This window comes from Leucoraja erinacea, chromosome 9 (genome assembly GCF_028641065.1).
Source record: "Leucoraja erinacea ecotype New England chromosome 9, Leri_hhj_1, whole genome shotgun sequence".
Taxonomy (NCBI): Eukaryota; Metazoa; Chordata; class Chondrichthyes; order Rajiformes; family Rajidae; genus Leucoraja; species Leucoraja erinaceus.
In genome coordinates this window covers 56,870,846-56,892,746 of record NC_073385.1, presented here as the reverse complement: position 1 = coordinate 56,892,746, position 21,901 = coordinate 56,870,846, and the positions used below count along the sequence as shown (strand labels likewise).

Here is a 21,901-nt window from a genome sequence, read left to right as displayed (position 1 = left end):
CTTTCTTCTACACCCTACAATCAGTCTGGTGGCTCGACCTGAAACGTCACCTGTCCATGTTCTCCAGAAATGCTGCCCTAGCTAGATTTAATCCAGCACTTGGTAGTAGTGCGCTACTGCTGTTGCATGCAGCCGTTTCCACAAGACAGTCTGTTGTTCTCATGGTTGCTCCCACATGGTCTCCGCATTGGTCTCCGGGTTGGGGCTCCCATGTTGAATTGAATACTTATCGTCACATGTGACAACTCACAGTGAAATTCTTTGCTTGCATACCCAAGGTATGCAGTAGTCGCCACGTAAAGGCCATCAACAATGTTAGAAATTATCCCGCGCCAGGTCCACCCTGGTTCTCCCGCCCCCCCCACACGGCAGTCCCCTCGACAGGTCCGCTATTGTTCTTCCTCCCCCCCCCTCAAGGCAGTCCTTCCATTGTTCTCGGCGGCGTGTCCTCCAATTCCCATGTGGCTCGACCTCCGGCCTGAACGATCGACCTCGGCGACCGGCGCCATCAACTGCCGCACTGATCTCAACCATGATCGCCGCCAGGTCACCTCCTGACGCCTCCGTGGCGCTGAACCAGGCTCTAGTCAGGGATTCCGTCGGCCACGGGCTCGTCAACCCGCGAGGCTTCCATTCTGGCCTGCGAGGCTCCGGATCCGACCAGCGAGGCTCCTGCTACAACCCGTTGGGCTCTGCCGCCCGGCTTCTCAGCAGCCTTCTTGGAGGCATCTGGCGCCGCGCGGCATGTGGTCTCCGCGTCAAATGGTAAATTTAAATGTGCACAATAGCACTTCCGTTTCCGACTTACATAAGTGAATTACGCAAGGGACGGCGGGATGAAACACATACAACAATCGGGGAGCATCTGTACATCTGTACATTTTGTAAGATTTATTCTTTTGGTGGTGATTTGAGTTTTCCATAAGGTCCATTTCTGCCATAATAGAGGTACATTGTACCTATTCATATGTCTCACTTACTAGCACCTGGTCTGTGGTCTTTGAATCCATGGTAATTCAGGAGCTATGGGGCAATAGTATTATTTTTAAATAATTTCTAAATTATAAAGTCTATCTATGCTATTTTCAGATCTGATTACTAACGTCTGTTTTTGCATATTTCTCCATGCATCACTTTTCTCCCTGCAGAAATGGTGGAATGTCTTCACATTATCTTTTTCTTATTCTTTAACCCATTCAGAATAAAAAAGCCTACTGGTTTAGCAGTTAATAAAAGATTTTTTTTCCTACCATGTTCAGCATTATATTTTTCAAATACCTATACAGCTATCTTAGCAAACATTCAATAACAATCAATTCTGTACCTTGGCTGTACCTTCATTTCCTAAGTTTATTGGCTGCAAAGTTTGGTATTTCCAGATCTCAGATCATTGTGAACACAGTTGTTCAAGCACCTTTCTTCCAAGATGTCATCACTTCCTATTATCGGGTTCATTTATAATAATAAAAATCAGGATCTTATTTGGCATGGCTGAGCAGAAAAAGACATGGATTTATGTAAAGTTTCATGATCTCTCAGGATATCCCAATGAGTTCCTCAGTCGAGATTATTTCGAAGTGTAGTCATCGTTGCACTGTAGGAAAAGTAGTCAGTTTAGATAGAGAAAAGACAAACGTGATACAGTGTAATGACAAGATAATCTATTTTAATGATTGTGCTTGCCAAGTATTTATTGGTGCAGCCACCTGCAGATACAAATCTTCTTTGGAGTGTGCAGACAATGCTTCATTTGGACATCTCAGAAGAAAGTTAGCATTTCTGGCAGTGCTGCCCTCCTTAGAAGTGTAATCACCCTAACCTGTATTCCACCTGTATTCACTCTCCCACCCGGGACTTCTTAGCGCTTTTTCCATTGGGCTGCACTCTTTCCCCCAGGACTGTAATGTTCCCCCCAGGATTACGCTCTTCTCCCTGGGACTGAGCCCTATCCCTCTGCGGCAGTGCAATTCCAAAGGATTATACTCTTTTCCACAGACTGCACTCTTCCCTGCGAATACACTCTACCATTCGAAATTGCATCCTGAACCACCCCCCCCCCCCCACCCCCTTAGACTGGGGCTCTTGCCCACCTCTCACCCCCCCCCCCCCCCCCCCCGGACTGCACCCCTACACCCCAGGTCTGCCCTCTTAACCCCGGGATGATGCTCTTGTGCCTGCGCTTACCCCTTAAGATTGCACACTTGCTTCCCGGGACTTCCCTCTTACCCTGAATTGCACTCTTATCCCCAAGGACTGCATGTTTACCCCCCCCCCCCCCCCCCCGGGACTGCGCTCTGAACCCCAGGATTGCGCCCTTAACCACGGCACTGTGCTTTTACCCCCCCGGGACTGCACTCTTAACCCCCAGGACCATGCTGTTAGAAGCCCTGGGCCATGCTCTGAACCCCAGGACTGCGCACTGAACCCACAGGACAGCGCTCCAGTCAAAAAGGCATAACAGAGGAGGTACTTCATGCGGCAGCTGAGGAAATACAGTCTGCCACAGGTAATGATGGTCCAATTCTTTACCGCCATCACAGAGTCTGCCCTCATCCTCTCCATCATGGTCTGGTTTGGCTCAGCCACCAAGCACGGCAACCGGAGGCTGCAGCGAATCGTCCAAGCAGCTGAGGTTATTGGCTGCAACCTTCCCTCCATTGACGAACTGTACATTGCAAGGGCCAAGAAGTGAGCAGGTAAGATCATCTCTGACCCCTCCTCACCCTGGCCACAAACTCTTTAAATCACCCCTCTGGAAGGCGACTCCGGACTGTCAAAGCTGCCACAGCCAGACATAAAAACAGCTTTTTTCCACGAGTGGTAACTCTACTCAATGACCAAAAATCTGTGGCCTCCTTTTGCTCTAGTATTTTATTTAATTCACATGTTTAATCGATAATGTTTTATTATTAATGTTTAATGTGCCATTCCTAACTGTCATTGTATGTCATGTTGTCACTTGCGTGCGGAGCACCAAGGCAAATTCCTTGTATGTGATAACTGTGGTAACTGTGAAATCGACAGAAGGATGGAGGGTTGGGTGTGCATGCGTGCTGTGTTCGTGATATTTATTTAGTTGTTTATCTTTATTATTTTACCGTGTATGTATCGTTAGCTTTTAGAAATGTTTGAATGCTGCACTGACTGGCTGACATTTTAAATTTCGTTGTACATGGTCCATGTTACAATGACAATAAAGAAACTATTCTATTCTATTCTATTCTATTTGGCCAATAAACTTATTCAAGTTCAAGTGAGTTTATTGTCATGTGTCCCTGATAGGCCAATTAAATTCTTGCTTTGCTTCAGCACAACAGAACATAGTAGGCATTGACTACAAAACAGATCAGTGTGTCCATATACCACTATATAAATATATACACACATGAATAAATAACTGATCAAGTGCAAATAACAGATAATGGGCTATTAATGTTTTGAGTTTTGTCTGAGCCAAGTAATAGTCTGATGGCTGTGGGTAAGTAGCTATTCCTGAACCTGGTTGTTGCAGTCTTCAGGCTCCTGTACATTCATTTCACCCCACCCACAGATGCTGTCAGACCCGCTGAGTGACTACAGCGACTTTGTGTCTATCTTCGGTGGGAACCAGCACCTGCAGTTACTTCCTACATGCTGAACTCTTACCCCCTGGAATAGCCTCTGCCTCCGGGCAGCGCTCCAGCCATAGTGCGCCATGCAGTCCATACAGGGGGGCTGGCATCTCTCGGGTGGGATTGGAGGTGCAAGGTCTCCAGACATTGCGGGGATTGTTGCAGGGCTGGATTTACGTATAAGCTAGACAAGCTTAAGTTTAAGGCCTCGGGGGGGGGGGGGCCTCTGCTCGCTTCACCAAGGTGTATGAAACCTTTGAGATAGTGACGTTGTTACAAAACCTACCATCGGTGGCTCGTGCGGTGCTTGCGATTCCGGAGGCTTTGGTGGGCGGGGATTAAATTGCAGGTGAGGTTTATATTCGTTGTGGAGAAGAATTTGCTCCACAGATCCTTGGATCATTGGAAGTGCAGGACAAAGCAAAAGATATGTAGTTTATTTAACCCTTTTCCCCCGCCGAACCTCGCCGCCGCACTGGGCAGAACCCACCTTTCCGCCGCACTGGGGCATACCCACCTCGCCGCCGCCCCTGGGGCCTACCTACCTCGCCACCGCACTGGGGGCCTACCCACCTCGCCGCAAAACCGGGCCGACCCACCTCGCCGCCGCATTGGGGGCCTACCCACCTCACCGCCGAACCTGGGGCCTACTCACCTCGCCGCCGCACCGGGCCGACCCACCTCGCCGTCGCACCTGGGGCTTACCCACCTCGCCGCCGCACTGGGGGCCTACCCACCTCGCCGCCGCACCGGACCGACCCACCTCGCCGCCGCACTGGACCTACCCACCTCGCCGCCGCACCGGGCCGACCCACCTCGCCGCCGCACTGGACTGACCCACCTCGCCGCCGCACTGGACCGACCCACCTCACCGTCGCACCGGGCCGACCCACCTCGCCGCCGCACTGGACTGACCCACCTCGCCGCCGCACTGGACCTACCCACCTCGCCGTCGCACCGGGCCGACCCACCTCGCCGCCGCACCGGGCCGACCCACCTCACCGTCGCATCGGGCCGACCCACCTCACCACCGCACTGGGGGCCGACCCACCTCGCCACCGCACTGCGGCCGACCCACCTCGCCGCTGCACTGCGGGCCGACCCACCTCGCTGGGGGCCGACCCACCTCGCCACCGCACTGGGGGCCGACCCACCTCGCCACCGCACTGGGGGCCTGCCCACCTCTCCCGCCACACCAGGCTGACCCATCTCGCCGCCGCACCGGACCCGTCGAACCTCGCTGTGCCACTGACCATCCGCCCACCGGGACCTCCCAAGCTTTGCCGGCCGACCCTCGCCACTCCACCGCCCTCCAGCAGCCCGCAGCCGTCGCCTTACCTGCAGCCTGGACTCAGCACCGGGCCTGAAGTTTCCACCAAAGATACTAGAGATAATTTGTAAAGTTTTGAATTGGTCTACCAAACTGCTTTGTGAGTTTTCTGTTTATTAAGAAGTGAACCTGTTTGTTTAGTTATAAGTTAGCCTTTTTCAAGCAGATTTGATTCACGTTTTGCAATATAATTGTCAATAAGGAACAATTCTTAAAGAAATATTTCCCAACTATGGGACTTCCGAATCGGCCACATCCTACCGGAGACCGCGGCTCCCGAAGTCCACAGGCTGAGCTGGGTGGAGATTCACGCTGGCAGCCCTCGGCAAAGGGATCCACGATGTTAAAATCAGCGCGGCCCTAGGCTGGGAGCTCCGCAAACCACAGCTCCACGATGTTGAAGCAGCAGGCCCAACACTCCACAGCTTCAGGTAAGGCATCACCCGCTCCGCGGTGAATCCAATATGTATTTTAAAATCAACTGTTTAATGACAACATACAGTAGGATCTAAAAGTGTCACACTGTCACTGTCGGGTAGTCTTGGTCCTCTAGTCGTGGGGGTGGGGGATTGGGAGAGGGGGGGCCTCACAAGTGAAATAGTTTAGGGCTTCTCTTAATCTAAATCGGGCCCTGGGATTGCTCCCGCTGCGGGTGAAGTTGGGAAGTCGGCGAGGGGGGGGGGTCGCTGGCGGGTCCGATTCCGCTGGCCGTTAACGGTCTGCCGGTGTCAGGCCCGGCCCGGCTCAGCACGCGGGGGCGTGAGGCGAGGCGCGAGTGGGGGCGGGGCTGGAGCTAACGGCGGCGGCGCGTGCGGAGGGAAGAGCCGGCACAAACGGCGGACGCGCTGTAAGTCGGGGACGCACGCGACCCGCCCCCGCCCGGTGATGCGCATCCGGTGGGTTGCCCGGCGCCGCAGCGGACGAGTCGGGAGCGGCTTGAGGGGGAAGGCGCTCGGATAGCGGTACCAGGCGTAGCATGCACACCGACCGCTGACTGGCTCACTCACTTACTCACTCACTCACTCAGCATGGCCGAGAAAGGGAGACTCAGCTTCACCGGCTCGTCCGGTCTCAACAAACCCGTGCCTATGAACCTCTTTGCCACCTGGGAGATAGACGGCTCCTCGTCCAGCTGTATACCCAGGTACAGGGTAAACGCCGTGGGCACGGCTGGCTGGCTGGCAGGGCGCCCGCGGGTTAAAAGCTGCCACTGGGCTGCAGCTGGGGCTGCAATGCTTATGTGTATCGTTAAAGATTGGAGGAGCAAGTGTGTCAGAATCATTGCCCGCAGGGCTGATGCAGCATTGGGAAGATGTGCAGAATTAGGGCAGGGTGCGACTAGTTGGCACAAGGTGGCAAGCCTGACAGGGAGGTGAGGCATTGCCGGCGTAAATGGGGGAGTGAGAACACCTCTGCTTGGTAGTGATGGAAGCGAGAGAAGGGACAAGGCGCGATGTGGCGTCTCTACGATTGGAATTGATGCATTAGAATGTTTTTTTTATGCACGTTCTTTGCAAATCTTCATTGTTTGAAAAGTTGTGGATTTTGATAGAGGTATGATCTACAACTGGGAAGCTTGTAATTTGCAACAGCACACAGATTTAAATGAATGCTTACACCCGGCATTGGCTAGGGATATTCACTCAATGTTCCGGTATTTAAAAACAATTATAAAGAAGAATGAACCACTAACCACCTGATCGTTGCGGCGTTATAACTATAGTTAACAATGCGGAAGATTTAAAAAACGCTGTCTTAAAATGTTGTCTTAAATGGACCTTGACACTTATTTTTCTGGTGTATTAAACAATAGTTTTGGAATGCCTGTAACCTGTAATTGTTGTATAATAACAGAGTTTGTTACTTTCGGTTGGTTAATTATTTAGTAACAATTTGCTTTCTTTCCAAAGGGCTACTTAGCATGTTAGTCACAATTAAGAAGCGCAAAGGGCTATTCTGGCATGTTAGTTACAGGGATGAAGTAAAATTTTAACCTATGTACAACTGGAACAAGAAGTGCTGAAGGGAGAGTATGTGAACAATTTGCGCTCGTGGTTTCATTGACTACTTCTTTTTTCTCACCCCCCCCCCCCAACCTAACCGTAAAAGCAATTGAGTAACATATTTACTGGCAGCCAAATGGTTGACATTTTGGTTTGGCAAAGTACTACATATTGAATTGTGTATAATCTTGAAAAAAATTGAGAACCATTTTATGCACACATCAGATCTAATAAAATAATAAATGTTATGAGATTTCAAAATCTCTCTATTTAGATATTTAGACGGGACAATTGCTCATTATAACATTAGATCTCCAATGCCTTTTAATATATTGGAGACGTACAGTGTTTCGAGTAATTGAGTCAGACAGCATGGAAACAGTCCCATTGGCCCAAGTTGTCCATATCGACCAAGGTGGTCCATCTAAGCTAGTTCCACCTGTTTTTAGCCCATGTTCCTCTAAACCTTTCCTATACATGAACCTGTCCAACTGTTTTTTTTAAGTGCTGTTATTGTACCTGCCTCAAACCACTTTCTCTGGTAGCTCATTCCATACACCTGTGTGAAAAAGTTATCCTTCAGTTTTCTATTAAATCTTTCCCTTTCATCTTAAACTTAAACATTTAGGAATGCAATCTAGATTCCCCTATCCTAAGTAAAATACAATATACTAACCCTATCTATTCCCTCATGATTTTGTACTCTTCTCTAAGATCTTACGCTTCAGGGATTAAAGTCCTAGCCTAATCTCTTCCACTAGCTCAGACCCTTGTATCCTGGGAACCTTCTTATGATTTATGGCAGGTAAAAGTAGAATTAACTAGGAAAACCTGCGCATGCATCTGCCACAAAAAAAAGAAACTTAGAATGGAGTGGAGCCTTGCTTGGTGTTGTAAAATGCAAAGTAAATAACTTGATGGTTTTTGCACATCTGTATTTTGAAGAAACTGCCTGGGAGATTGCAAACTATGGGGTTTTCTCAATTATTTTCTGCCAATTATCTCTTCAGAAATAGACTCCATGCCTGGCATTGATCCCCACAAACATTGGTTGCTCTTTAGTATCATACTGTAATGATTTATCTTTCACAGCAAGTGTTGGGGAATTGCAATCAAATGTGATTCTGGTTTGTCTAAGTGAAGGAATCATCAGATATCGGACAACATCCAGACCAATTCCAACAGGAAACGTCTACAGTGACTAACTAGACGTCAGTGATAGCAGAGACATCAAAGCACCCTGCAGCTAGTCCAAGAGATCCTACCTGGCCATTCCAAATACAACATGTTGAGGTATCTGCTTATCAATACCAGCTGATTCTGGGCACTGTTCAATATTTGATCACTGAGAAATGTTGATAGTTTTGTAAACGTTGGTAAGGGATGTAGCTCTGATTGCAGTGATTAGTGAGAAATTCTTCATTCTAAGTATTATGTCCAAAGTAAATGAGGCTGTTTGTGATGTTGTTGATCTGCTAGTTATTGTTAGATTTTATGAAAAAGGGTACATCTTGATGCAAGATGCAAATGTACTAGGTGTGATTCGTACATTTTCAGGGGACATTAACATGGATGGTACTGTAGATAGTGAAGATTGTTCAAAAATTACAGCAGGATCTTGATCAACGGGGAGAGTGGGCTGAGGAATGTCTAATGGAGTTTAATGCAGATAAGTGTGAGGTGTTGCAATTTAGGATGTCAAACGAGCGCAGAACCTGCACAGTGTATGGTAGGGTCTGGAGAGTATTGTAGAAAAGAGAGAACTAGGCATACAGGCACATAAAAAGTAGATAGGGTGGTCAAGAAAGGTTTTCGGTACATTGGCCTTCATCATTCAGATTATTGAGCATAGAGGTTGTATTGTTATTACAGTTGTACAATATGCTGGTGAGACTGCATTTAGAGTATTGTTCAGTTTGGTCACCTGCTATAGGAAAGGTGTTTGACAATCATTTGAAAGGATTCCTTAGCACAGGAGAATGAGGGTTGATCTTAGAGGTGCATACAATCATGAGGGGAATAGATAGGGTGAATGCTTAATCTTTTACCCAGAATAGGGGAATCTGGAACCAGAGGACATAGGTTTAGGATGAGAGGAAAAAGATTTGATAGGAGCAAATATTTCTCACAGAGGGTGGTGATATATGGAACATAGATGGGGCATCTTGTTTGGCATGGACAAGTTGAGCCGAAGGACGGTTTCTGTGCTGTGTGACTCTATCACACGAACTAAACTTTAACCAAGTTTAATTTTTGAGGTTACCCCAAGAAAGAAGCTGAAGATTTCAGTAATAAACTGAGCAATAATTGCAAATTTCTTGGCAGCGCATGTTCAAAAATGCAGTGGCTGTATTTCTATAATCAGGTTTTTATATGGCAGAGTAGTTTTTATATGGCAGAAGAAAGTTTTCACATTCTTTAATACATTGTGGGGAAATAATATTGCATTTGTGGGCGTGGAGAACCATTTCATGCATAAACCAGTTCTGATCAAATAGGAAATGCTAAGTGACTTCAGAATTTGTATTTTATCGAGAGACAGATAGGCATTCAAATGCTGAGATCTATGATCGGCTGAATAAACATGGATTGCTTAAAGATGGCACTTAAGCAATTCAGCAGTGCCTCTGAATTGTCAGATTAGATTATTCATTCAAGCTAATTTGTACAATTTTACTGCTGGGTACTGATTTTTGAATATAAGACAAAGTATCTCATCCATGTTCTTTCATGGAATCATAAAGGAAACAAAATTGATCAGTGTGGATTTCTCTCCAACAGAAATGTAACTATGGCCCTACACTCCATCTGGTCCAGCATGATGTTAAGGTGCAGTAGCTAAAATACTGGGATCTGCATTAAGCTGCAATTGTTCTTGTGTTTTATTTTAAATGTAATTAATTTTCCTTTATGAATCAATGAAAGAACATGGACGAGATGCTTTCCTCTTGTATTCAACCATTAGTACCCAGCAGTAAAAAATTATGAATTAGTGTCTGACAACTAGTATGCACAGTGAATACATGTTTTAAGATTTGAATGTATGTTCTGTGACATTTTGAGTCCTTGTGTTTTCAGGCCATGGTCTATAGCTTGAATAAATAATATAGACTGACACTTCAGTGGCATTGCTGAATTGATTTGATGGTTCAATGTTTTGCTCAAATGCATGTTATTTTGTCATGCACTTATTTTGTTTTGCTCTAGTAATAGTATTACAGTCCTCTGAAAATCAGGTAATTCTTGCAGTGTCATTAATAAACACTTGCATTGAACACAGTTTGTCCAATTCCACAATTATGAATAAACTAAAGCTTGCTGTTTTTTTTATGGAACCATTGTATTTAGTAAAGTTTTTTTTATTCAGCTGCTTGCAGTCTCTGAGCTATTTTTGATTCAGTGGGGGAATTTTTATTCCACTTTTAGCTCTAGATATTGAGGACGTCAGGCTTGTGTTGGATATGGACCTTACTTGAGTAAATTGAGTGGAGATGTAGAGCAACCATGATCTAACTGAATGTCAGGTTAGATTCAGAGCTGAATAGCATTTTTCTGTTTTTCTACTGCTAACGTTGCTATATGAGATAATTGTTGGTCTTGACACCCCCTTAATGATTAAATCCCAAATAATTGCGGCTCAGAGTTTTAAACTGGATTTTAGTTATTGCAGAGAGCAAAGACAGGATTCACAGGATGTACAATGTAGGGAAGCCAACTGCTAGGGAAGCTATAATTTTATTGTTTTTGTTTTTTAGATGGCATTAGTACAGAGTTCACCAAATAATTGTTTTCAGTTTGTAAAGCTTTAGCACATTTCCTTTTATTTTGGGGCAGGGTGGATGTTTCTCTTCAAATTATGTGATCAGTTTTCATAATATAACAAACACAGCAGAGAAGTTTAAGAGTTTTTAGTTCCCATGAGCAGTATCCAGAAGTAATCCAATAATTCCAGTAAACAGGGAGGGACTTGCATTTAAATAATAATCTCACGGTTTGCTCAAGTGGTACACAGCAGAAGAATTAGTTTTGAACTTTCGGCACTTTTGTACTGTGGGAAAACACATCAGATAATTTGCATGTAGCAAGGTTTCATGATGCACAATAAGATCACATTATAGTGATAAATGAGGACAAATATTCCTTGTTGTACTTCAGATTGTGCTGTGGGACATTTTAGACCCACCTGAGAGGACAGATGGGGCATTGGTTTAACATTACAACTGAAAGTGTCTTAGAAACAGTGCCAGTCTCCATTATATTTTGACTGGCGCCGTCAGTGAGTCAGTTACCTGCCACTTTTTCACCATTCCACTCTCGCTCGGTTTCATTTGTCAGTTGCCTCATGCACTGTTACAACAAGGGTCGATGCAAGTTTGAGCAACAGCATCTCATCTGTCTAGGTATGTTCCAGCCTTTGGCGTTTGAAAAAAATCTCCAACTTTAGATAACTTTCTCTTTCCTTCCCTCAAAATCGTATCTGGCATTTTTGTGTCATCATTTGCCCTGGTTTTGTTTCTCTATTTGTGCAGTATAGCATGTAAGGTATATTTTGCAGCATTACACATTGCAACACATTACAAAGATAAAGATGCATAATCTACAACTAAATTACCATGTAAAGCCTTTGTTTTATCCATGCCTCCCCAACATTCTCTACTGTTGAACACTAACTTGTTTTCTCTCTCCCAGTTCTGATGAAGGGTTTAGTTTTAGTTTAGAGAGATACAGCCCGGAAACAGGTCCTTCGGCCCACCAAGTTCACGCCGACCAGCGATCTCTGCACATTAACACTATCCTACACACACTAGGGACAATTTAGACATACACCAAGCCAATTGACCTACATATCTGTATGTCTTTGTAGTGTGGGAGGAAACTGAAGATCTCGGAGAAAACCCACTTGGTCACTGGCAGAACGTACAGACAGCATCCATCGTCTGGATCGTACCCGGGTCTCTTGTGCTGCAAGCGCTATAAGGCAGCAACTGGGTTCTAGACCATTTCTCTTTCCACAGATACTGACTGACTTGCTCAATAGTTCAATCATTTCTGTTTTTATTGCAACCTTTGGCCATTGTGCAGCCTTCTGTAATTCACACCAAAACCTTTCCACTCTTTTGTAAAAATAATTGCTAGAAAAATCATCTATCCATTTACTATCTGCATTTTATGAAAGACTATATATTCAAAGAAAGGCCATATGCGCTTTTAACGTTATTAATGGTAAGATGAACTTACTTCAATCAATGATTTGTTGGAACAAATTGCATGACCTTTTTCCAGGGTTCTTTTAGTTTAAATGGAATATGTCCTTTTTGGCTCTACCATCAGTTTTGGAGTTTATTATTAAGTTAGCAATATCTGTAAAACTTTACCACTTAGGACCCGAAACCTGATCTGAGACTCGGAATTGCAGAATATATGGAACAAATAACCAAAGTATAATCTATTGTTAACATTAAACTTTTATGCTTCCTTTAGCCAAAACAACAAAAAAATTAAAATGAGGAGCCAAAATGAAAAAGAACTCTGTTGTTTATTGTACTTTTCCCAACCACAGAGTGCTCTGCAGGCAATTCAGTACTTTCCTAAGAAGTACTTTTATGGTAGCAGCCAATTTGCAGATTAGCACCATCTCTGAAAAAGACTTAAATAATCAGTTTTTGTGTGTGATAAGTATTGACCAGATTGCGTTTGAATGCCACATGATCTTCTGTTTCGGAGAGGACAGTCAGAGCTTTGATTAAGTGTTGCTTTTGAAAGATGGTACCTGTAATTTGATTTTTCCCTTGAGACTGAAAGTTAACACCACTGATCCAGGGTTACTGCTCATGACCTTGGTTAGTTAAGAATTGAAATTGTTGTATAATAAAATTTATAGCCCTCTAAATAAACTCTGAGATGGTCATGAATACATTTGGCAGCAACATGAGTTCAGAGGAAGTACATTGCACTCTATCCACAACAATTCCTTGTGCCAATTAGCAGCTGGTAGAGTAAATATTTTAATAGGTGCTGTTTTGCAATTGGCATCTTTTGAAATATAGTTATTTGGAACTACTTCCCAAATACTTGCAGCGAAGACTTGAAGTTTCATAGTATTTGAGTACCGAAAGCTCTTGCCTGTTTTGTAGAATAATTGAACCCTTTTGCCTTTCAATAAACTACTGGTATGGGACATTTTGTACTTGGATACATACATTCCATATACACAGTCTATTATCCAGTATACAGCATGGATTCTTTTCCACTGACAACCTCTCCACACTCTTTTTAAAAGTGATTATCTTTCAAAGTCTATGCTGTGGAATACAACACCCATCTGTCAAGATGATCGACAGTCCCTTGCTGGTGTTGGGGGACGAGATAAGCTACCCCACCTTATGAATGATAAGGTTGTGGAATTATAATGAATTGTGGAACATTTGCGAAGCAGAAGGATGCCATTCAGCCTGTATCCTTGATTGAACAAGAGCTATTGAGCCTAATCTTAAGGGCCTGTCCCACCAGCATGCAATTGCATGCGGCTAGCGCGACCTAATGAGGTCGCTTGTGCTGTACGGCCTCGCGGGGCCGGTCACACTTCGATCGTCGGAGGCGTATGGAGTTGTGCGGGGCGGGTCCCGACATTGCGCGGGGCTCCGTAAAACTGGCACTGTCCAAAAATTCTGCGCGACAACGACCTGTCGGCTCGGCAGCCGCATTGAGGTCGTACGCAGCGCCTCGACGTCGTACGCAGCGCCTCAACGTCGTACGCAGCGCCTAGACGTCGTACGCAGCGCCTCGACGTCGTACGCAGCGCCTCGACGTCGTACGCAGCGCCTCGACGTCGTATGCCTAGTGCGTAGCGTTGTGCGATGACGTCACCGCCTGGCGTGCCGTTGCGTAATGACATAACCGCCCGACGCCGAGCGACATCCAAATTCAGTCGACCCGCCTGCTGCCCAGCTGATTGGTGAGTATGATGTCGGGACCAGTCCCGCACAACTCCACGTTTGGTCGTGCTAGACGCATGCAATCGCATGCTGGTGGAACAGGCCCTTTACCCTTCAACTTCCAATCTAAAAGTGCACAAAGCAAGTATATTTGAATGTGTGGGTTTCAGAATCCTATCTCCATTTGAGTAAAACAAACTCCCTTAATTCTTCGGAATCGGAATCTGAAGAAGGGTTTCGGCCCGAAACGTTACCTATTTCCTTTGCTCCATAGATGCTGCTGCACCCGCTGAGTTTCTCCAGCATTTTTGTGTACCTTTGATTTTCCAGCATTTGCAGTTCCTTCTTGATCCCTTAATTCTTCTACCAGTTAGTTTAATGCTCTGCCCCCTTTAAGGGATATAGATCCATCCAGTTTATTTTCTTACGCCAATTAAATCTCCCCTCTTTCTGCCCTGTTTGGTGTGCTTTTTGTTCCTCATCGCTGAAATTTTGCAGTCTTGCCGTGTTCCCTTTTGAATTACATTGGAAATTCATGCACGCTTCCATATATCTATACCTTATCTCACGTGAAAAATTGTGTAAAGCATGAATTCCAAAGGTGATGAAAGTTTCTTCCCTGACTGGCTGTTTTTCGTGTGAATTTGGACATTGAATCCATTGTATATTTTAACTATAGGTGCTCCCCGATTTACGATCCTTCGATTTGCGATATTTCGACTTTACAAATGGCAAACACTCGGCAACGGCAGCGAGCCGCAGGTCACATGATTGCAATGTATTAAATGCGTTTTCGACGATATATTTTCGGTTTACGATGGGTTTATCGGAACGTACCCCCATCATAGGTCGAGGAGCAGCTGTATAGTGGAATCTCAGTGGTGTGTGATTCTGTTCACATGTGATCATTTTGTATCAAAGTCACCGGGCAGTTATGAACAAAAGCAATTTAGTCTTTACCATGAGCATCTTGTTATCTGGGCTACTTGAAATCACTAGGCTGAGATCATATCAAAGTAGCAACATTCATGTTTCAGTGAATAGGAGTTTCAACTGGGAATCTTTCAGGTCTTTGTGTCTAAGGTTTTGGTAGAAACATTTTATTTTTGAAATCCAAATATTGGAATGTGGGTTATGTTCTGATCTCTTCATAGCACCAAGAAACCTCAGCACATTTTTATCTATGTAGGAACAATGCTGGAGGAAATACTTTGGAAGACGGAGGAGGGGAAAACAATGTGCTGTATTTTCATCTATTTCCAATTGCCTTATGTAGGCTGCCATTCCTCAATATGTTGGTGGCTAAAATGCTGACCTTTCAAAATTTGTCTTTTAACACTTGAATTTTATAAAGTTTTGCTTAGGATGTTGAGTAGGTGGCCTAAATGCATTTGTTGTGTATGAAAGGACATCAGTGACTTGACTTCTCTGTAAGGCAATTAAGCAAGGCAGTGCTGCTGCCAGAAACTGCAAATAATTTAGAAAATCCCGCAGACCGATAATTTAAGGCTCTGTGCGTGCATAATATCCCTCATTTTACCTTTTGTCAACATTATTCTATTTAGGATCTGGGTGTTTCTGTCACTGCTAGCATTTACCGCCTGTCCCTAATGCCAATTAAAAAAATTCCAGGTTATTAACTGTATTCAGCAGGATTTGAGCTTGAGTCTCTGGATTACCAGACCTGTAATTTAACTACTGCACTCCTGCTGTACCCATTCATTGTGTTGTGCAAATAAAAAAAATGCACATAATGTAGTATGTCTTTTACGCCTGATGCACAGCAATAATTTTATGCTTGTTGCCTCCTGACCCTTTGTGCCTGTTGCTGTACTGTAAATTTACCGACTGAAGGAGCAGCAGTTATTTTTCCTTTCAATATACAGTTGCTGTGTAACATTTAATATTTGGGTATAAGTAAAATGCCTTGCAGGTGCAATGTTCAATACTCAACCTTAACTTTAGAGGGTAACATTGCAAGTATATCCATATCATTCAAATTATAACATAACTAATTATGAATTTAGTTCAGTAATCTACTAATCTAAGAGTGAGGGCCAGAACTGAAAGTTGCTAGCTGGTTGTAAAAATTAAGATGGTTCATTATTGTTGTTCTAGTGTTGTTCAGGAAACCCTGCACTAGCTGGTCCCCTGGTGATCTTCAGGGATGAGTAATTAATGTCTCATTGCCAATGTTGCCCATGTTTTTCAAGCAAAGGAAAATGCTGTTGTAGATGGTATGAGGATCTTTTTACACTCACATTCGCTTGCTCGGGGAATCTGAAGTACTGTATTAAGTTCTTCTAGTCATTCTGCAACACAATATCTTGAAAATCTTAAAAGCTTTGTGTACAGTTTCAGTTACATAACCATGGGCCTTTTACACATTGACCATTCAAACATCCTAATCCAACATAAAATGAAAGGTTAGCTTGCTTGTCTTTTTATCACATTACCTAATATAGAGATGTATCTTTCAATTTTACTTGGCCAAGATCTGAGAAATCAGTAGAAACAAGGACACAAAATGTTGGAGCAGCCTAGCGGGTCAGGCAGCATCTGGAGACCATGGATTGGTGACGTTTCAGGCTGGGATTCTTCTTACCTGACAAATCATAGTTGGCAAATGTTTGAAAACTAATGCCAGATTCTTTTAGGACATCAGGTAGATAGATTTCTTGTTGGAGCATTTGAAATTGTTTTAATTTCTGAAGTAAAAACATTCTCCTGATTTTATTGTTTTTTTAAATAAACAAAACTTTTAGCAAACTCTTTGGGTTTCTGATCGTATTCGTGCTTACAAAAGGCTTTGAAGTAAATGAATACTATTTGATTAAAATAGACGCAGGGTGATTATTTATTTGAAACCTCAAACTTTATCCATACCTCTGCAGCGATAATTGTCAGTATTGTTTCTTGATGACAATTTTGAAGATAAGGTCAAATATTTACATAAAATTTACTTGCTTTAGGAAAGCATATAATTGCCTTTTAATTCTTGAAAGAGAGTAGCGTTTATGCCTTTCTAACAAGTCTTGGAAGTGTGTGGATCCAACTTTGAAGGTTAACTGATTTATTTTCCTCTAAACTCTGCTCCGTCAAACTAATTGAAATTATTTCTCCTCCTCGTTCACATGTTCCCCCTCATAATAATCACAGTCATGTTGGTCAGATGTCAACTGTATGCTGATGAAGCCCTGTACCATCTCTTTACTTTTAGGGAAATTTAAAACATCATCTGTCTGGCAGACCACCATTTCTTATATGGTTCGATAGTCTCTTGGATTGACGATGCCTTGCTTTCACTCCTGTTCTGGGTGATCTAGGGTTGGGCCTATAGATTCCTGTTCAGTTGGGGAGGGGGGGAGGGGCTGGAGGTACTTGCCAGGGTAGCTATTTTGGGAGCTTTTTTTGCTGGGCCTCCTTGTTGCTGTAAAACAATTGAGGTTCTCTGTGACATTCTACTTGAGGTGGGTGGTGGAGCAGCAGTTAGCCACGTCTATCTGGGAACCAAGATCATATAGGACGATGATATAGTTGTCACGCTTGAGACTTGGGTTGGGGGTTGCGTCGATGAGGTTTGCAACCTTAAAGGTATTCAAGCAGGAATGGAAGTTGACTAATGAAGTATTGATCAGATAAATCACTGCATAATTTGGAAAGTCCACGAGGAAGCTGAGGGCGCAAATTTGATTAGAATGGAAGAGTGATGAAAGAAGTATAGCCGTCTCACGTTTTACATGTGTTTGATTTATGAGTTTTTGGAATAATGCGCTTATTTAATTAATACCAAAGCCTAATTTACGAGGTCGTATTTTTTAAATAATGTGCTAAAATGCCAAAGATAATTGCAAATTAGAACCAGTGCTTGGGTATTATTCTGCAAACCCTAATGTTATCAAAGGCTATGTGAAAATTCTCTTAGTTAATTTTATTTCAAATACGAAGGGGTGCGTTACCGGTCATATTTTCTGTGACTATCTTGTGTGAAAACTGAAAGATGAGTCGTGTCAGCATTGTGAACATAAGACTCTTTCTGTTAAAATCTTACACATAGTGGGTAATGCCTACGGACATTCAACTTAAATGCAAGATCTTTATGAAAATATTCAAGTTGTTTATCTTCCGCCTAACATTTCATCCCTCATCCAACCTATGATTTCCCCTAACCTGTTCAATTTTCATGCAGCCTTATGGTCAACATGTTTCATTTACACGTTTTTGAGATGCATGCTGCTTTTCAAGAACATAACCACTGTGTAAAATGAGAGGTGTCAATATTATGTTACTGAATATCCCACCAGATATTATCAAATGATGGAGGATATTTGCAGGGAAAGGTAGAAAAATTATAATTGAAAAATTATAGAATAATGGTGGTACTTCAGTTATTTATGGCTAAATTCAAATCCTATTTTTCATTAGGCTAAGAGTTGGAAGAATACTTGTAGCATATATAAGAAATCTTTCTTGATTGTGTTTCCAGACTGGAAGGCTGATGCATTGCTGAACCTTTTTCTGAGATACAGAGTGGGGCATGTGGGCATGATTCAGAGCATTTGGTGAGAAGTGATAATCTAGTGATAATCATTATGAAACGGATCCAAACATCTAAAAATAAACGGGACAAGTGCGACTTTCTGTAGGTTGGAATGGAGTCTGGTTCAGGTGAATTGGAACCAAAAAGGTAAAGTGGTGATTGACTAAAAGCAGTAAGAGAAAATGGTTTTGATGTTGATAAGAAATGATTGGCAGATTATAGGTTTTTAAAAAAGCTAGTGAAAAGTGATTTAAAAACAATATGAGGCAGAGGTAGGGATAATGAATAAGTTGCAGCAGTCTTCAGTGATGAAGATAATACTACTGCCAGTGTTACGGTAAACATTGTGGATGTAAATAAATGTAGGCAAGGCATTTAAAATTAGTAGCTGTTAGTGGGGGCAAAATCAAACTGACTGGAGTGATGAATTACAAGTTATAGAATTAAGGAAAAAAGTTGACATTGGAGAGGCTCCGGTCACAATCTTACAGTTTTTGTTTGATTTGCAGATGGTGCCAGGGGTCTGAAGGACTGCAAACAATCAACTCTTAAATAGAAAGAAGAGAAAGGGTGAATTGAGCAGTTCAGCCTACCTTAAGGTGATTGGAAAAGTAAAGTGACATTACACTAGGAAAAAATTAATCGTCCCGCAGAGAAGGAATTTGAATTATCTTCCTGTGATTTTGAGAGACATTTTGGGAAAATAACTCTTAGCAAAATTTCAAACCATGGGATTAAATGGTGTTTTGAATGCAAAATTGAACAGAGAGCTGTGAATAATGTGTGTGTTTATTTTTGTGTTCCTGGGTGTCTGTCATTGGAACTATTTCTCTTATTAAAATATATTAATGATCTGGGACATACTATGTCTTCACATTTTTGGAATGTGCAACTAATGTAAACCAAGAATCAAATATAAGATGTAGAGACCAGTGAGATTGGCATTTACATGGAAAATGAAATTTGATGCAGAGAAGTGAAAAATGATTTGCACGTTTGCACAGAAAAGCAATAAGAACAAACTGCTTCACTTTATTGGATGTAGGAATGAAAGTACCAGTGCTTTACGTGCTAGCCGGGCAGTTAAGATTGATGTTAGAGAAAAAATGAATCTTTGGTTTTATTGGCAGAGTACTAATGCAAGAAGGTATGCTAAAGCATTGGCCTTGGGCTGGATTGTTGAAATCACTTTCTAGGAGCTAGGTACAAGTCCTCGCATTCTTATAAATGTTTGACTTGTATGGCGTCTGTGCATATGAAAGAGACTCTGGGAGAGCAGCAGCATGGATTTGCAGCAGTAACCTCCGGCTACTGTGGAGGTTCAGGCATCATCTGCCCTGTGGAACTCAGTTTGTGACCACATTTTCGACTTGTCAACAGTTTGGGTTACGAACAGTTTGCAGGAACACAATCCTGCCGTAACCGGAGGATGACTGACCTCTGTTAGTAAGGATGTCAAAAAATGACGAAATTGTGGAAGAGACTTCCTGAAATGATTGGCGAAATAAGGAACTTCATTTATCTGGAGAGACCGGTGTAGTAGGATTCTACACAGAACAGAGATTTGATAGAAATATTCAGTATTATGAAAGGATTTGATAAAATTAGAATTAATTTCTAGTGGTACTCTCTAATCTAAGGCTAGATTTAATGGGCAAAGATGCAGAGACCACAAGAGACCAGTATTTTATGCAGTTATTATGCTCTAGAATACTTTGAAGGGGATTGAATAGTAACTTTCAAATGGGTTTAGTTTAATGAGACATGGCGGAAACAGGCCCTTCGGCCCACGGAATCCACGCCGACCAGAGATCCCCACATATTACAACTATCCTATACGAACTAGGGACAATTTACACATACACCAAGCCGATTAACCTACAAACCTGTACGTCTTTGGAGTGCAGGAGGAAACAAAAGGTCTCGGAGAAAACCCATGCGTTAATGGGGAGAACTCCCAAACTCTGTAAAGACAGCACCCGTAGTCGTGATCGAACCCGGGTCTCTGGCACTGCAAGCGCTTTAAGGCAGCAACTCTACCGCTGTGCCACAGTGCTGCTCCCAATTAATAATTCAGTGTTGAAATAATACCTGAAGGGCAAACAAGAAGTATGAATATGGGGAAAGAATGGGACCATTGGAAAATTCTTTCATATTACCAGCATTGCATCTACCAGAGGTCTTCTCTAAGCATGATGGACCATGCGTTTCTGTTGTCTATGATTCAAGGCAGGTTTAAGCCCTCTCCATGACTTAGCTTGTTCAGCAACTGCTGTTTTATTCTTTCAAGAAGTGTTTAACATGATGAATATTTTGGGTGTCTGTTATTTTTTTTTTAAAGACACTTACTTTAACTAAAATTGGGTTTCCATCTATTATCATAAAAAGTGGATTTGAGATCCTGTGGAAAAGCAGGAATGCCAGTAGCTTTAAAAATGTTATCCCAGAGTCTACTGAGTGTTCAAGACTAGGTTGAAGGCACAGGAATATGGAATTTGACAATAAAATGAATGTAAGGTGACTGGGTTAAAAGCATTTAAAGAGCTGTATATGCCCCCAAATTGTTGATATGTGGTGAATAAGGTAACATTTAAGGAGTGATTTTAAAAAGGTTCTGAAATATCACCTGATCCTGCACCTATTATGTTTGGTTGTAGGATGTTGGTGACTCGACATGGAGTAATAAATTTACTTTATTCTGTTCTGAAGGTAATCCGGATTGTGTTCAAATGCTAAAATGTATCAAATAAAAATATAATACCTGACGATTTTGTAAAATATTATTTTGCGTCAATAATTTCCAGCTGTGCCATGTGGCAGAAGGAGAACCAATGTCACACCTCATTTTATGTGTATTGGGGATACTACTTTGTGCAATGAGATGCACTTTAGCATTGGGACCTGCAGAGAGTAATCTTAGGGAGGGAGGGGGGGGGGGGGGGGGGGGGGGGGGGGGGGGGGGGGGGCTCCTAAATTGAAGCAATTCAAGCCACCTTCATTATCCTACTGTGTGAATAAAATGAAAAGAGGAACTCACATTTTTATATGAATGTTAACAACTCAACATCCCAAAGTACCAGAGCCAATTAAGCACTTTTGAAACCATTGTTATTGTTAGAATGCCGCTGATATGGAAGCAAAGATTCACAAACAGAGATTGGTAATAACTAGATAATGTTTTTTTTTATATAAAGGGTGGTTGAGAAATAATTAATTGGCTAGGACACTAGGGAGATAGCACCAGCACTCCTTTGGAATATTGCCATTAAATCTTTTGTCTACATATGAGGGCAGACAATACCTCTGTTTAATTTTCTGATGAAAGCTGGCGCCTTTGCTGTGCACCATTTTCTCTGTATTCCACCGGGAAGTTAATCTAGGTTCCGTGTTTGTCCCATGTTCTTGCAGATTTATGTTGGCATATATTGCAGGAATGCTCGTTATATTTAGTTTGTGAAGTATGATTAATTGTGGGCAATTCA

At 43.0% G+C, this 21,901-nt stretch overlaps 1 protein-coding gene across 3 annotated transcripts in view; it reads left to right on the top strand.

Annotated features, from left to right (window-relative positions):
* The first annotated feature begins 5,751 nt into the window (after positions 1 to 5,751).
* LOC129700408 (phosphofurin acidic cluster sorting protein 2-like) overlaps positions 5,752 to 21,901 on the top strand; it is a 225,741-nt gene continuing 209,591 nt past the window's right edge. For 2 of the 3 annotated variants that reach the window (XM_055640861.1, XM_055640860.1), the window contains exon 1: positions 5,762 to 6,085. In XM_055640861.1, the coding sequence (XP_055496836.1) occupies positions 5,970 to 6,085 (116 nt within the window). In that variant the 5' untranslated portion in view covers positions 5,762 to 5,969. Of the gene's footprint in view, positions 6,086 to 21,901 lie in introns of all 3 variants that reach the window. The other variant, XM_055640862.1, reaches the window with a different exon arrangement.